Source organism: Somniosus microcephalus, chromosome 6, assembly GCF_052327205.1.
Source record: "Somniosus microcephalus isolate GS21.2 chromosome 6, FLI_Smic_1.0, whole genome shotgun sequence".
In the NCBI taxonomy this organism is placed as follows: domain Eukaryota; kingdom Metazoa; phylum Chordata; class Chondrichthyes; order Squaliformes; family Somniosidae; genus Somniosus; species Somniosus microcephalus.
In genome coordinates, this window is record NC_140992.1 from 213,465,490 (window position 1) to 213,482,715 (window position 17,226).

The 17,226-nt window shown below is 42.1% G+C and overlaps 1 protein-coding gene across 5 annotated transcripts in view; it reads right to left on the reverse strand.

Annotated features, from left to right (window-relative positions):
- Window positions 1-17,226, reverse strand: part of slc12a4 (solute carrier family 12 member 4) — a 184,102-nt gene that overhangs the window by 21,620 nt on the left and 145,256 nt on the right. For all 5 annotated transcript variants that reach the window (XM_085991376.1, XM_085991377.1, XM_085991381.1 and 2 more), the window contains exons 15-18: window positions 13,914-14,033; window positions 11,579-11,683; window positions 4,539-4,707; window positions 3,048-3,243 (exon numbers count right to left, since the gene is read on the reverse strand). In XM_085991376.1, the coding sequence (XP_085847502.1) occupies window positions 3,048-3,243; window positions 4,539-4,707; window positions 11,579-11,683; window positions 13,914-14,033 (590 nt within the window). The remainder of the gene's footprint in view (window positions 1-3,047; window positions 3,244-4,538; window positions 4,708-11,578; window positions 11,684-13,913; window positions 14,034-17,226) is intronic.

Genomic DNA, 17,226 nt, shown 5'->3' on the forward strand with positions numbered 1-17,226 from the left:
TTGAATAGTGGGGTAACATTAGCTACCCTCCAATCCATGGGTACTGTTCCAGAGTCTATCGAGTTCTGGAAGATGACCAGCAATGCATCTACTATTTCCAGGGCCACTTCCTTAAGTACCCTGGGATGTAGATTATCAGGCCCTGGGGATTTATCGGCCTTCAGTCCCATCAATTTTCCTAACACCATTTCCCTACAAATACTGATTTCTTTCAGTTCCACCCTTTCATCAGATCCTATGTTCCGCGGTATTTCTGGGAGGTTATCTGTGTCCTCCTTTGTGAAGACAGAACCAAAATATGTATGTAGTTGGTCTGCCATTTCTTTGCTCCCCATTATAAATTCCCCCGATTCTGACTGCAAGGGACCTACGCTTGACTTCACCAATCTTTTTCTCTTTACATATCTATAAAAGCTTTTAGAGTCAGTTTTTATGTTCCCTGCAAGCTTACTCTCATATTCTATTTTCCCTTTCTTAATTAATCCTTTTGTCCTCCTTTGTTGAATCCTAAACTGCTCCCAATCCTCAGGATTATTGCTTTTTCTGGCCAATTTGTATGTGCTCTCCTTGGATCTTATGCTATCCCTAATTTCCCTTATTAGCCACGGTTGAGTCACCTTTTTTGTTTTATTTTTATGCCAAACTGGGATGAACAACTTCTGTAGTTCATCCATTCGGTCTTTGAATGTTTGCCATTGCCTATCCACCGTCAACCCTTTGAGTGCCATTCCCCAATCAATCCTACCCAACTCGCTCCTCAGACCATCGTAGTTTCCTTTATTTAAATTGAGGACCCTAGTTTCTGAGTCAACTACTTCATTCTCCATCTTAATGAAGAATTCGATCATATTATGATCGCTCCGACCCAAGGGGCCTCGTACAAGATTGCTAATTAATCCTTTCTCGTTACATAATACCCAGTCTAAGATGGCCTGATCTCTGGTTGGTTCCTCGACATATTGGTCCAGGAAACCATCCCGTAAACACTCCAGGAATTCCTCCTCCACAGTATTGTTACTAATTTGGTTAGCCCAATCTATATGTAGATTAAAGTCACCCATGATGACTGCTGTGCCCTTATTGCACGCTTCTTTAATTTCCCTTTTAATGCTATCCCCGACCTCCGCCTTACTGTTTGGAGGTCTATATACCACTCCCACTAGTGTTTTTTTCCCCTTAGTATCTCTCAATTCTACCCATACAGATTCCACCTCATCAGAGCTAATATCCTGCATTACAATTGTGTTAATCCCTTCTTTAACCAGTAATGCTACCCCTCCTCCTTTTCCTTTTTGCCTATCTTTCCTGAATATCGAATACCCCTGGATGTTGAGTTCCCAGTCTTGGCCGTCCTTGAGCCACGTTTCCGTAATCCCAACCAAATCATATTCGTTTACCTCTATTTGCGCAGCCAATTCATCCACCTTATTACAAATGCTCCTCGCATTAAGACACAAAGCCTTCAGGCTTGTTTTTTTAACGCTCTTAGACCTATTGGAATTATTATTTACTGTGGCCATGTTTGATTTAAACCGTTGATTTCTCTGACTGCCACTTTTGTTTTTCTCCTTCCTATCATTTGCTTTTATCCTTGTTTCCCTTTCCTCTGTCTCCCTGCTCAGGTTCCCAACCCCCTTCCATTTTAGTTTAAACCCTCATATATTGTGAATAGCTGGGGTCCAAGGACCGATCCCTGCGGTACCCCACTAGTCACTGCCTGCCACTCGGAAAAAGACCCGTTTATTCCAACTCTTAGCTTTCTGTCTGCCAACCAGTTCTCTATCCAAGTCAATACCTTGCCCCCAATCCCATGTGCCTTAACTTTGCACGCTAATCTCTTATGCGGGACCTTATCGAAAGCCTTCTGAAAGTCCAAATACACCACATCCACTGGTTCTCCTTTATCTATTTTACCAGTTACATCCTCAAAAAATTCCAGTAGATTAGTCAAGCACAATTTACCTTTTGTAAATCCATGTTGACTTTGTCCGATCCTGTCACTGTTTTCCAAGTGCTCTGTAATGGACTCTAGCATTTTCCCCACTACCGATGTCAGGCTTACCGGTCTGTAATTCCCCGTTTTCTCTCTACCACCTTTTTTGAATAGTGGGGTAACATTAGCTACCCTCCAATCCATGGGTACTGTTCCAGATTCCATCAAGTGTTGGAAGATGATCAGCAATGCACCTACTATTTCTAGGACCACTTCCTTAAGTACCCTAGGATGTAGATCATCAGGCCCTGGGGATTTATCGGCCTTCAGTCCCGTCAATTTCCATAACACCATTTCCGTACAAATACTGATTTCTTTCAGTTCCTCCTTTTCATCAGACCCTATGTTCCCCGACATCTCTGGGAGGTTATTTGTGTCCTCCTTTGTGAAGACAGAACCAAAATATGTATTTAATTGGTCTCGATTTCTTTGTTCCCCATTATAAATTCCCCTGATTCTGACTGCAAGGGACCTACGCTTGACTTCACCAATCTTTTTCTCTTCACATATCTGGGTTTATCACAAAAAAATAAGCATTTTTAATAAGAGTGTCTAGTCTATAACCTGATTTTAAATCACTGAAAAACTACACAGAAATATTTAATAGTTTCATTGGTGTACAGTAGACAGTTTATATTTAAAACTTTTAGAAAGTGCCCATTAATGCCCTTGCACCTAAAAAAAACGCTAAATTTTGGGAGCCTGCTCGCAGGGCTGCAATTGGGTGCAATTAGCGGAAACTCACCTTGGTGATTAATTCGATCTTGGGGCGTGGCCATTTTTGTAGGTGGGACCGGCTTCCAGCGCAATGTTTTTTAAACCAGTGCAAAAGATCACGGAAACCTCAATTTGCACTGGACGGAACTTACGCTTGAAATGACTCGATTTTTGCGCTGGTTTTGCGCGAAGCAGAAACTCTACCCTTAGATGTCACTGGATGCAGAATAATATTCAAACTGGTAATATGACTACTACAAATCAGAGGGAAAATTCGATATTTCAGATTGTATTGCAATATGCTATATTAAAAAATTAAGATGCTAATAAACCTTACCTATGAATGTTTTCCAAGCCCTCGGATCTTCACTCTGTCTCCAGCCATATGGCCAACCCATAACAACTGAATTATGTTTCATTCCACCAAGTCCACAAGATTGAATTAAATGTGCAATGCCCTCTCGAACCTTAGAAGAAACTACTATCTGGCAAAATCCTTTGACCTTTTCAATTGCCATCATGTTTTTGATTGTCTAGATTGAGAAGTGAATGGTAATTCAGTACATAACTGGGTTTCAACTGTCAAGTAATTTATATAAAACATGCATATAAAATTGGTTACAAATGTAAAATACTGCACAGATAATCTATTAAGCTTACCTCCATTAGCAATTCTATTTTGAAATGACTAATGAACCAAATTAAATATGTTCTTCAGGATTTTTCTACGCATGGTGCACTTAGTTACATAAACCTCCAGCTGGGAAGTTAACTGTGATAGCAACGGTACTCATTTCCAGAGAGGTTTTGAATAGTCTAGCACAAATTATTACAAAATATGTACAGAATACAGGCAAATTTCAAAGAATCCTGGGAAATTGCAGAAAAAAATGACTCCTCTTCCTTGAATTTCAAAAATATCAGACTACTTGCTTCTGCACAGAGCCCATTTTCTGTAGTGTGCACCCACAATGCATTGTGGAAGATGCAATTTTCCCCAAATGCATTTATTTTAAAATTAAATTCCTTTCTGTAGTTGGACTATTCCCCCTTCTGTCTTCTCCCCCCACCGCCCCAAAAAAAGAGATTTTGAAATGCTACTGCACAGACAGCATCAGAATATTTGAATACACCTAAAACCACACGAGGGTATACAGGACCACGCAAGAGTGTACAGGACTCTGTGAGGGTAGGTTGAATGACCAAGTTGCTGATTCTGGAATAAGAGGGCAGCTGGTCACTAAAATGTTCTTCCTTCATTTGAATGAAATTGTATTACTTCTGGCCATCTCAGAAGATGCAGTGAAAATAACATTCTTGGACTCCCCTACTTGTTGGTAGATCATGAACCACCTGGGAGTTCTGTCTCTTTATCTGTCACTCTGTCTGTCTTTTTCTCTCAGTCCATCACACCTCTGATCTAGAAGAAGACTCCATTATGTTAAGTGATCTACAAAACTGTAGAAGCATCCCTACCCTCACACTTTATTAAAATGTATTTTTAAATAGATGGATTGAAAGCAGCTTCTTTTGTGAAAAACACAAACTCTCTATTGGAACAGGAAGCTGAAATGCTATTGCTCTTTCCACTAACTGTCCTGGCAGCTGTGATGAGAGAACTTTGTGCCACCATTAGACATTTGACTGACAATTGTATTACTTAGTACAACATTGTTATTTATCCAGTCTCTGTGTCTAAGAAATGCTTGAGGTTAATACTGAGTACCAAAAATGAAATTGTTCCCTTCCCCAGCATTAAAACCTTTCACTTTGATGAGCACAGGAAGTCATGCAAGCACACAAAAACCATATAAACTTTAAGTCATACTTGTTCAGCAGCCTGTGCTTCTCCATAATTTTCTAAGAAGTTTCCTTGAATGATGGAACCAACAATAGTAAGACCTTTGCCAGCTTTTAACTGAGAGGCAAATGTTAGCAACCTGGGATGTTTCACATGCAGATCTTCATCTAGTTTCAGCATAACTAATAATTGAGGCCTAGGAAAGGAAACATTGAAGAATTACTAAAATAATTCAACATAACTTTAGCTTATACCAACTTTGAGCATTGCCAGGGCTGAAACAGAGAGCCGAGGAAGAATGGAATAAGATTGACAAGGAATAAAAAAGTGACCTTCAATCCTCAAGGTCTTCACCCAAACTAAATAAAATAACAGACTTCAGTTGGTCGGCAATTAACAACCAAGGGCCCAGCAAACTGCGTTTCCCCAAATTATTAAAGGAAATGAGGCCGACAAGTAAAGTAATTAAGGATAGTATCCGACTGAAAACAAGGGCATATAAGGTAGCCAAATCTAGTGGGAGGATGGAAGATTGGGAAGTCTTTAAAAGACAGCAAAAAATAACTAAAAGATTGATTAAGAAAGGGAAGATAGATTATGAAAGTAAATTAGCAAAAAATATAAAAACAGACAGTAAAAGTTTCTATAGTTATATAAAAAGAAAAAGGGTGGCTAAAGTAAATGTTGGTCCCTTAGAGGATGAGACTGGGAAATTAATGGTGGGAAACATGGAGATGGCAAAAACACTGAACAATTATTTTGTATCAGTCTTTACAGTAGAGGACACTAAGAATATCCCAACACTGGACAAACAGGGGGCTCTAGGGGGGGGAGGAACTAAATACGATTAAAATCACTAAGGAAGTGGTACTTGGTAAAATAATGGGACTCAAGGCGGATAAATCCCCTGGACCTGATGGCTTGCATCCCAGGGTCTTGAGGGAAGTAGCGGTAGGGATTGTGGATGCATTGGTAATAATTTTCCAACACTCACTGGACTCAGCAAAGGTCCCGGCAGATTGGAAAACTGCTAATGTAACACCCTTATTTAAAAAGGGTAGTAGGCAGAAGGCTGGAAACTATAGACCTGTTAGCCTAACATCTGTGGTTGGTAAAATGTTAGAGTCCATTATTAAGGAGACAGTAACGGGACATTTGGATAAACATAATTTAATAGGACAAACTCAGCATGGTTTCATGAAGGGGAAGTCATGTTTGACAAATTTGCTGGAGTTTTTTGAGGAAGTAACATACAGGGTAGATAAAGGGGAACCAGTGGATGTAGTGTATTTAGACTTCCAAAAGGCATTTGACAAGGTGCCACACAAAAGATTATTGCTTAAGATAAAAAATCACAGGATTGGGGGTAATATTCTGGCATGGATAGAGGATTGGCTATCTAACAGAAGGCAGAGAGTTGGGATAAATGGTTCATTCTCAGACTGGCAATCAGTAACTAGTGGTGTTCCGCAGGGGTCAGTGCTGGGTCCCCAACTCTTTACAATCTATATTAACGATTTGGAGGAGGGGACCGAGTGTAACATATCAAAGTTTGCAGATGATACAAAGATGGGACGGAAAGTAGTGAGTGAGGAGGACATAAAAAACCTGCAAGGGGACATAGACAGGCTAAGTAAGTGGGCAGAGATTTGGCAGATGGAATACAATACTGGAAAGTGTGAGGTTATGCACTTTGGCAGGAAAAATCATAGAGCAAGTTATTATCTTAATGGCAAGAAACTGGAAAGTACTGTAGTACAAAGGGATCTGGGGGTCCTGGTGCACGAAACTCAAAAAGTTAGTATGCAGGTGCAGCAAGTGATCAAGAAGGCCAATGGAATGTTGGCTTTTATTGCTAGGGGGATGGAATATAAAAACAGGGAGGTATTGCTGCAGTTGTACAAGGTATTGGTGAGACCGCACCTGGAATACTGCATACAGTTTTGGTGTCCATACTTGAGAAAAGACATACTTGCTCTCGAGTCAGTACAAAGAAGGTTCACTCGGTTAATCCCGGGGATGAGGGGGTGGTCATATGAGGAGAGGTTGAGTAGATTGGGACTCTACTCATTGGAGTTCAGAAGAATGAGAGGTGATCTTATTGAAACATATAAGATTGTGAAGGGGCTTGATCGGGTGGATGTGGTGAGGATGTTCCCAATGATGGGTGAAACTAGAACTAGGGGGCATAATCTTAAAATAAGGGGCTGCTCTTTCAAAACTGAGATGAGGAGAAACTTCTTCACTCAGAGGGTGGTAGGTTTGTGGAATTTGCTGCCCCAGAAAGCTGTGGAAGCTACATCATTAAATAAATTTAAAACAGAAATAGATAGTTTCCTAGAAGTAAAGGGAATTAAGGGTTACGGGGAGCGGGCAGGAAATTGGACATGAGTCTAGGTTCGGAATGGTCATGGCCCTGTGGGTAGTGGAGTGGGCCCAGGGGCCGTGTAGCCTGGTTCTGCTCCTACTGTGTTCTAATTCTGTGTTAGATTTCAGGAGATGGTTTTATTCCTGTTCCTGGCTGAGGTGGAGATCGCCTTTATAGAAGGTAAGTAATGTAGAAAATATAGGGACAGAGTGATCTCCTGGAAGAATTTCGATCGCCTAGATGGGTCAGAGAGGAATTTCCCAGATTTTTTTCTCCCAAATTGGCCATTGGGTCTTTATCTGGTTTTTCGCCTCTCCCGGGAGATCACATGGGTTCGGGTGGATGCAGAGTGATAGAAGATTTGAGGTTAGGATCAGGTCAGCCATGATCTTATTGAATGGTGGAGCAGGCTCGAGGGGTCGATTGGCCTACTCCTGCTCCTATTTCTTATGTTCTTATGTACAAGAATCCCTGCAATTAATAAATTAAATAAAGCTCCATCTCAGCACACTGGTAGGCAATCCTGGAATGAATAAATTAAATGTAATCAATGCTGATCTTGTCAATAAAAGGAGAGATAGAGAGCGAGAGAGATAGATACAAGAGCTGAGTGGGTAGGGCCAGCAGGAATCCCTGGATTTAATTAATTATATCAATGAAATTGAAATCGAGTGGCCCAGCAGAAATTCGAAGTTAGAAGAATTTTTTTTAAGATAAAAATTAAACGTTAAATTAATTTTTAAAGAATTATAAAACAGCTTTAATCTAAATAAGAACAGATGGCTGTGTATGGAGCCGAGAAATGTAGTTTGGAGGTTCTGCAGCACACTTAGTATGGGGAGGCCTGCAAGGTAAAACTATTATCCAGGCATTACTCAGGCAAGACTAAAATGTGACACAGAAAGGAAATGTGACAAGAGGAATTGCATGCAGATGCAATACTTCTAATATATTACAGTACACATTTAAAAAAAAAACTGGTATGTCTTTTAAAGATGTATCTAATAGGCATAGTTTACAGACCACCTAATAGTGGAAGGGAGGTGGCGGAAGAACTACAGACAAATTAGAGAAATGAGTAAAAAACATAGAATAATAATCATGGGGGATTTCAACTACCCCGATATTAATTGGACAGAAGAGGTAGGTAATGGGGATAAGGGAATGGAGTTCCTACAATGTCTGCAGGACTCCTTTCTAACCCAATATGTAAAAAGCTCAACAAGGGAGGATTCGCTATTGGATCTAGTTATGGGGAATGAGCCAGAGCAGATAAGTGAAGTAAAAATAGGGGAACATATAGGCAATAGTGACCATAATATAATACGCTTTAAGATGACAATAGAGACGGACATAAGAATGACAAAAACCAAATTAATAGATTGGAGAAATGCTGATTTTGATGGGCTGAGAATAGAACTTAGAAAGATAAAATGGGCAACAATATTGACAAACAATGATGTAGAACGACAACGGGAAACATTTAAAACGGTGTTCAACAGTGCAGGAAAAATATATTCCGCTAAAAGGAAAGAACAAACTAAACATTAATGAGACTCCATGGATGAATAAAGGCATAAGGAAACAATTGAGGGTAAGGAAAGAGGCATACATTAAGTACATAGACAGCAGGGGACTGCATAAGAGAGAACACGAAGGGATTAGGAGAGAAGTCAGAAAAACAATTTGGAAGGCAAAGAGGAACTATGAAATTAAATTATAAAGGAACATAAAACAATAGTAAAATATTTTACAGGCACATCAGTGAAAAAAAAATGTTGGGATGGGAATAGGGCCATTAAATGATGGTCAGGATAATATCACAGGTAACGATAGGGAGATGGCAGAAATATTAAATCATTATTTTGCTTCGGTATTTACCAGGGAGATAGAACAGGTGGATAGGACATTGGATGAGGAGATGAGTAATGAGATAAATGCATTTAAAATTTAAAAAGGGGATATATTAAATAAACTAATCAAACTCAGAGGATAAAACCTCTGGGGGAAAAATTCGGTTGATTTGTGCCTCCCATTTGGGCGCTAACGGGGTGCAAAGGAACTAGCGCCTGGGCGCAGCGCCGCTAAAGCCTCCCGCGAAATTCAACGGGAGGTTAGTGGCGGCAGTAACTGTTAGCGCCCGCAGCGCTGCGCCGCCGGCAATGACGTCATCGCCGTGCGCAGCGCCCTGCTCGTGCCCCAGCCTCGATCTTTGGTAGCGCCCCCGGCTTACCACCGGACACTATGTCCAACAGAGTCCGGGGGGTGGGGGTGTCTACCTGCGGCCGGGGCAGCGCAAATTACAGGAGGGCGGCCATTTTTGTTGCTGGCTGCCTGCCAGCACCTGCCCCCGTTGCTGTCCTCGGGCTTCTGTGCAGCCCCCCCCCCCCCCGCGGGGTGCTGGCTGTGCTCCGTCAGCCCGGCATTTTCCTTGAGTGCTGGGCTCTTTTGCCAGCACTCCGATCCCTGGTGGCTGAGCTGGGCCTCGGGTCGTGCTGTGCTAGGCCCCTCCCCTTTAATAAGGGGAAGGCAGGCTTGCAGTACCGCAGCGTGATGTGCCGCAGAGCGTGGTGCTGCGGCACGTAGCACCGCGATATTCACTCACAGCGCCCCAAGAGGAAGGCGGGGCGCTTCCAGTGCACTACCAGTGAATTTCGGTTGAGGGGGCGTTAATTTTTTTCAGGATGCTAAAAATAGCACCCCGGCAAAGTTAGCGCCCCAAAGGGGGCGCGACCCAATTTTACCCCCCCGGTCCGGATGGATTGCATCCACACATTTTAAAAGAATCTAGGGAAGAGATAGCAGAGGCATTACTACACATATTTAATGATTAGTTAGAAAAAGATGTAGTGCCAGAGGACTGGTGGATAACTAACGTAATACCTATATTTAAGGGGGATAGGATATATCCAGGGAATTGTAGTCCAGTCAGCTTAACATCAGTGGTAGGAAAAATAATGGAATCCTTACTAAAGGAGAGAATAGAAGAACATCTAGAAACAAATAGTGTAGTAATGAATAGTCAGCATGGATTTCAAAAGGGAAAATCTTGCTTGACCAACCTTATTGAATTTTTTGAAGAGGTAACAGAGAGCGTAGACAACGGTAATGTAGTAGATGTAATTTATCTAGATTTTCAAAAGGCCTTCGATAAGGTACCCCATAATAGACTAATGAATAAGGTCAGAGAATGCGGAGACAGGGGACAAGTAGCAGAATGGATTGCTAGCTGGCTTATAGACAGAAAGCAGAGAGTGGGAGTAAAGGGTAGCTATTCACAGTGGCAGAAGGTAGGTAGTGGTGTTCCACAAGGATCAGTGCTGGGACCACTGCTGTTCACAATTTACATTAACAATTTAGGCTTTGGAATCAAAAACAATTTCTAAATTTGTGGATGATAGCAAATTGGGGGGGATAGTCAATACTGTGGAGGGCTGCAACAAATTACAGGAGGACATTAATAAACTTGCAGAATGGGCAAATAATTGGCAAATGAAGTTCAACACAGACAAATGTGAGGTATTACATTTTGGTATGAAGAATAGAGAGGTCACATCACTTGGAGGGTGCTGGTAGAGGAACAAAGGAATCTCAGAGTACAAATACACAAATCACTAAAAGTTGTGCCACAGGTCAGTAAGGCCATTAAAAATGTAAACCAAGCACTAAGGTTTATTTCTAGAGGGACAGAATTGAAAAGTAGGGAAGTTATGCTAAACCTGTATCGAACCTTGGTTAGACCACACTTGAAGTATTACGTGCAGTTCTGGTCGCCAAATTATAAAAAGGATATAGAGGCACTGGCGAGGGTACGGAGAAGATTTACAAGGATACTAGAAATGCGAGGGTATACAGATCAGGAAAGGATGAACAGGCTGGGTCTCTTTTCTCTTGAAAAAAGGCTGAGAGGTGACCTAATAGAGGTCTATAAAATTATGAAAGGTTTTTGTAAGAGTGGATAGAGAGAGAATGTTTCCACTTGTGGGGAAGAGCTTAGCTAGAGGCAATCAATATAAGATAGTCACCAAGAAAGCCAATAGGGAATTCAGAAGAAACTTCTTTACCCAAAGAGTGGCGAGAATGTGGAACTCACTACCACAGGGAGTGGTTGAAGCGAATTAGTATAGATGCATTTAAGGGGAGGCTGGGCAAACGTATGAGGGAGAAGGGAATAGAGGGTTATGCTGATAGATTTGGATGAGGAAAGACAGGAGGAGGCATAAACACCGGCATGGACTGGTTGGACTGAATGGCCTGTTTCTGTGCTGTATATCTTATGTAATCTAAATGTAAATAAGAAAGACGCTGGCAAAATGTAAAAAGGCCATTGGATCACTGATTAAAAATATTCGTAGTCTTAATTAGTTGGCCAAAATAACCGTACATTTGTCTTATTTTTCTAAACAATTATGAGAGAAAAAATGGTCACACGGCTATGGATTTACACCAAATATAGCAGAATATTTGCAACATAGAGAATCATGTGAAATATGCCAGAGCTTAAGGCCACACACAATCATTATGATTCAACATGGATTCAGACTGGGGTTATGAACCATACATAGGCCAGGATTTGTGTCAGGTTTAAAATAAAATCAGCCATGTTTATATAATGCTCTTATACAGTCTAGCTACATAACATCTTTATTAATAACTGAGGTTGCACAATGTAAGCTCTAAATTGACTGCATTATTTTACCTCCAGTTCTTAGTGTGAGGAGGACCTTCTTCCAATCTCAGCAAAGCATAACGAGCTGCACTTAGGGACAGACCCCGAATACCATCACCCCACTCTTTCTCTGCACTGTAGAAAGAAGATATAATTAAGCTGGTTAGTCATACTATTCAATGTTATGACCGTTATGTTCACTACTTCTCCAGTGGTGAATTTACACCACAATTTGCTGGAAAAATAATTAGAATATGCTACAGCGAGCACAGAAGTGGATCGGGAGTGGTGCGGCTAATACAGGAAACTTTGTGATATCCGGCACCGACGTGTTGCCGATCTATCAAAACTGCCGGACATACAAAGTTAATGTTGAAGCATATGGAGGTTTTCATCTCCGCATCTGACAACAAACACTGTTGCTTAGCAACAGCTTCTAAAGAGTCGGCTGCAGCTGCAAGCGTCTCTAGCTGAAGCTGTTGCTATAGCTACAGACCTTGCAGTGCCTGACTGGGAAAAAAAAAGAACGAGAACTAAAAAAAACTTATAGAAAACGGCTCCTGATTTTTGCCGTTAGATCAAGTATTCTGGACATACAACCTCCGGATAAACCAAAGTTTCCTGTGCATAGTTAAGAATTAACTTTGATTGTTGATTTCTGTAGGACATTCAAACTAATGTATTTGTTTAGTTATTTATATTCAGCAGCAAGTTACTAAAATATACAAAGAGATAAATATTGACTTAATGGCCTGTATTTTCTGATTGCAGGCCTCCCGCGGGTGGAGGCCTGCGATCTGGAAATATCTACAGCCTTACCCGAGGGCTCCCGGGACGCACACACTTCCGCTCCTGGGCTTCTCCAAACTCCAAGTGCGCAGGGCCCATGTATCCCAGAGGCGCAGGCAGTTTGCAGTGTCCCTGGGATCACGTGGGCCATAGGGAGCCAATCAAAGAAGGGAATCTCCCTTCATACACTTGACAGGAAGACCTGTCAAATATATGAATGGAGATCATCCCAAAAACATAGTAAAACTTTAAATAATTTTTTTTTTTTTTTTTTTTTAAATCACATTTTTAAAATGACTTGAAATTACAATAAATTATTTTAAATAAAAATTTAATTTTTTGAAAAAAGTTAAAGTTTTTATGGGGCTAAAAATAAGCTTACCTTTTTTAAAAAAAAAGTATTTTTTAAATGATAAATCAGTGAAAACATTTTTTAAAAACTTTTTTTCAACTCTTATCCTGGTAAGGCCTGCTTTTACCAGACGTAAGAATTGTAAGGGTTTTCTGCGGGCGGAGGGTCTCCAAAAAGTGAAACTATCTGCCCGCAGAGGCCCTTCTCTAGGGCAGCCGGAGGATCTGTCAAGACCATTCTTGACAGATCGGAAATGCCGGTTTTCAGCGCATGCGCTGCGCATGCCTGAAACCGGCATTTCTGATGTCCCTACGGGTGGGTACACAGCGCGTACCCACCCGTAAGGATCGGAATATCTGGGCCAATATTGCGACAAGAACTGTTCTACTGTAACTCAGTGTATTACGATGCTCTGGCTGGGAGATGTGGATTTCAAGAAGACTTCTTTATTTCACCGCGATTGACATCAGAAAGCGATTGCAAAAGCAATACAGAAAACAGTCACCCCGAGATAGAATTTCATGGTGTTTCAAGGATTACCCTATTTTTTACGATTACAGTATTTAGCAGTCCGAGAAAGAAGTATAAATAACATTCGTATTTGCATTACATTAAGCCTTCAGACATGTTGACTCTGCTTTGATCAAACTAATCAAGAAAATGTAGAATTGAAATAGCAACTGTATTATAATGGCCAGAAGCAACGTTGTCTCTTTTAAACATGTTCCTGTTATGATTCCTGTATACTCAGCCCACCAGCGCCATTCTGCAATAATGTAAGTGGCAGTGGCGATCTTCGTGGTTTTAATTCAGCAAACCTGATCTCACTATCAATTTTAATGGGGACCGTGCTTTATCATATATATTTTGGAGTCGGAATTATAATTAGATGTTCAACTCTTTCAGCAAAGGAAAGGGGAAGCAAAGCAAAAGTATCACAAAATTATGGCGTGGCGTTAGCAATGGCCCGAGTCACTCACGCCACAATTCCCTGGAAATAATAACCGCGTGCGTTGTAGGTGCATCATTATTATGCCGCAAATTCCAGCCCATCATTTTAAGAGCAAAACTCCTCAATTTAACTGTTTTGGTCTTTAAAGTTATGAGTTTCTTTATAACTCCATAGTGATTTAAAAATAAAACCAAAGAAATGAAACTTAAGGAGGAATTACAAAAAAAAGCATCATGTAGTTAAGAAAAACCTGTAAACCTTTTAGTACTCACCCTTGGTATTCAATATATTTGTAGATCATTCCTGCAATAACCATAGCCACAAGAGCATAATACCACGAAGAAATGAACATTAGTGCAAGGCACATGCTCATCCCTAAAAATGACAAAGCCCTACAAGAAGAAACAGCAAATTAAAATACACCTTTATACAATTTTGCATTTTACGTGACCTAGATTCCGAGAGCGGGAACAGTCAAACAACAACAACCGCGAAACCACTAAAGTGACGTCACAACCAGGGAAGGAGCTGATTGTTAAGTAGGACCTGGTAAGTATTTCTATAGTCCAGTCGTTAGAGTAAAAGTAAGGTCTCTAGTTTAGAGTAAGTAGTGTTTAAAGGGAAGTAAGGTCCCTAGTGTATTTAATATTCTTTAATTTAAAGGAAGTAAAGGGAGTAAATTAAGGGTAGGACATGGCAGGGCAGCTCGGCTCAGCAGCGTGGAGTACTCCTCCTGTGCTATGTGGGAAGTCAGGGATACTTTAGGTGTGCAGGGTGAACACATGTGCAGGAAGTGTCTCCATCTGCAGCTACTCGAAATCCGTGTTTCGGAGCTGGAGCTGCGGCTAACGTCACTGTGGAGCATCCGCGAAGCCGAGATCTTCGTGGATAGCACGTTGAACGAGGTGGTCACACCGCAGGTAAAGAGTGCACAGGCAGACAGAGTAAAAGAACTAGGAAGGTAGTGCAGGAGTCCCCTGGGTCCATCTTCCTCTCCAACAGATTTTCCGTTTTGGATACTGATGGGGGAGATGGTTTCTCAGGGGAATGCAGCAAGAGCCAAGTCCGTGGCACTATGAGTGGCTCAGCGGCACAGGAGTGGAGGAAAAAGAGTGGGAGAGCAATAGTAATAGGGGATTCTATCGTAAGGGAAACAGATAGACGTTTCTGTGGTCGCAGACGTGACTCCAGGATGGTATATTGCCTCCCTGGTGCCAGGGTCAAGGATGTCACTGAACGGCTGCAGGGCATTCTGATGGGGGAGGGCGAACAGTCAGAGGTCATGGTTCACTTTGGTACCAACGACATGAGTAGAAAGAGGGATGAGGTCCTGCAACAAGAATTTAGGGAGCTAGGTAGCAGATTAAAAAGCAGGACCTCAAAGGCTCCCGGTGCCACGTGCTATTGAGTATAGGAAAAGGAGGATAGAGCAGATGAATGCGTGGCTAAAGAGTTGGTGCAGGAGGAAGAGCTTTAGTTTCCTGGATCACTGGGTCTGCTTCTGGGAAAGGTGGGACCTGTACAAGTCGGACAGGTTGCACCTGAACCGGAACGGGACCAACATCCTTGCGGGGAGGTTTGCTAGTACTTTTTTGGGGGGGGGGGGGGCGTTTAAACTAACTTGGCAGGGGGATGGGATATGGAGTGGAGCTATAGTAGGGGGTGATGCACAGCCAAATATAGAGGAAAAAACAAATCAGCCTGGAAGGCAGAGCAAAGAGTAATGGCACAAGGGAGTATGGCAAGGCTGTATGGCATTTATTTTAATGCAAGGAGTCTTGCGAGTAAGGCAGATGAATTGAAGGTATTGATGAACACACGGGAGTATGGTATTGTTGCTATCACAGAGACATGGTTGCGGGAGGGGCAGGACTGGCAGCTCAATATTCCGGGTTATAGAATCTTCAGGCGAGACAGAGGGGGGTGTAAAAGGAGGGGGTGTCGCAATATTAATCAAGGAGTCAATTACTGCTGTAAGGAGGGATGATATCTTAGCAGGTTCCTCTAATGAGGCCATATGGGTAGAACTTAAAAACAAAAAGGGGGCAAGCACTTTGCTGGGAGTGTACTATAGGCCCCCAAACAGTCAGGGGGAGATAGAGGAACAGATATGTAGGCAAATCTCAGAGAAGTGTAGAAATAATAGGGTAATAATAGTAGGGGATTTCAACTTCCCCAATATTAACTGGAATAGTCAGAGTGTGAAAGGCTTAGGGGGTGAGGAATTCTTAAAGTGCATCCAGGAAAGCATTTTGAGCCAGCATGTAAAAAGTCCTACAAGAGAGGGGGCGGTACTGGACCTAATTCTAGGGAATGTAGCCAGGCAAGTGGCAGAAGTGTCAGTAGGAGAGCATTTTGGTGACAGTGACCATAATTCGGTGAGATTTAAGGTAGTCATGGAAAAGGACAAAGATGGACTGGAAATAAAGGTTCTAAATTGGGGGAAGGCAGATTTTAATATGATAAGGCAGGATCTGGCCAAAGTGGACTGGGATCAGCTACTTGTAGGAAAATCCACATCAGAGCAATGGGAGTCTTTCAGAAAGCAAATAGAAAGAGTACAACGCCAACATGTTCCCGTAAAGGTCAAGGGTGGGACAAACAAGCCCAGGGAACCCTGGATGTCAAGGGATATACAAGAATGGATTAGGAAAAAAAGGGAGGGAGGTTTTTGGCAGATACAAAGGACTAAAAACAGTGGAAGCCCTAGAGGAGTATAGTACTTAAAAAAGAAATTAGGAGAGCGAAGGAGGGGGGGGGGGGGGGGGGGGGCGCAAAATAAAGGAAAATTCCAAGGTGTTTTATAAGTATATTAAGGGCAAGAGGATAACCAGGGAAAGAGTAGGGCCCATTAGGGACCAAAGTGGCAATCGATGTGTAGAGCTGGAAGATGTAGGTGAGGTTTTAAATGAATATTTTGCATCTGTGTTCATTATGGAGAAGGGTGATGTAGGCATAGAAATCCAGCAGGGGGATTGTGATATACTTGAACAAATTAGTATTGAGAGGGAGGAGGTACTAGCGGTTTTAGCGGGCTTAAAAGTAGATAAATCACCAGGCCCCGACAGGATGTATCCCAGGCTGCTGTGTGAGGCAAGGGAGGAGATTGCAGGGGCTCTGACACAAATTTTCAGAACCTCTCTGGCCTCAGGGGAGGTGCCAGAGGACTGGAGGACAGCTAACGTAGTACCATTGTTCAAGAAGGGAATTACAGGCCAGTGAGCCTAACATCAGCGGTAGGGAAATTATTGGAAAAAATTCTGAGGGACAAAATTAGTCTCCACTTGGAGAGGCAGGGATAGTCAGCATGGCTTTGTCAGGGGGAGATCATGTCTGACCAATTTGGCTGAATTTTGAGGGGGTGAATAGGTGCCTGGATGAGGGTGGTGCAGTTGATATAGTCTACATGGACTTCAGTAAGGCTTTTGACAAAGTCCCGCATGGGAGACTGGTCAAGAAGGCAAGAGCCCATGGGATCCAGGGCAATTTGGCACATTGGATCCAAAATTGGCTTAGTGGCAGGAGGCAGAGGGTGATGGTCAAAGGGTGTTTTTGTGACTGGAGGCCTATGTCCAGTGGTGTACC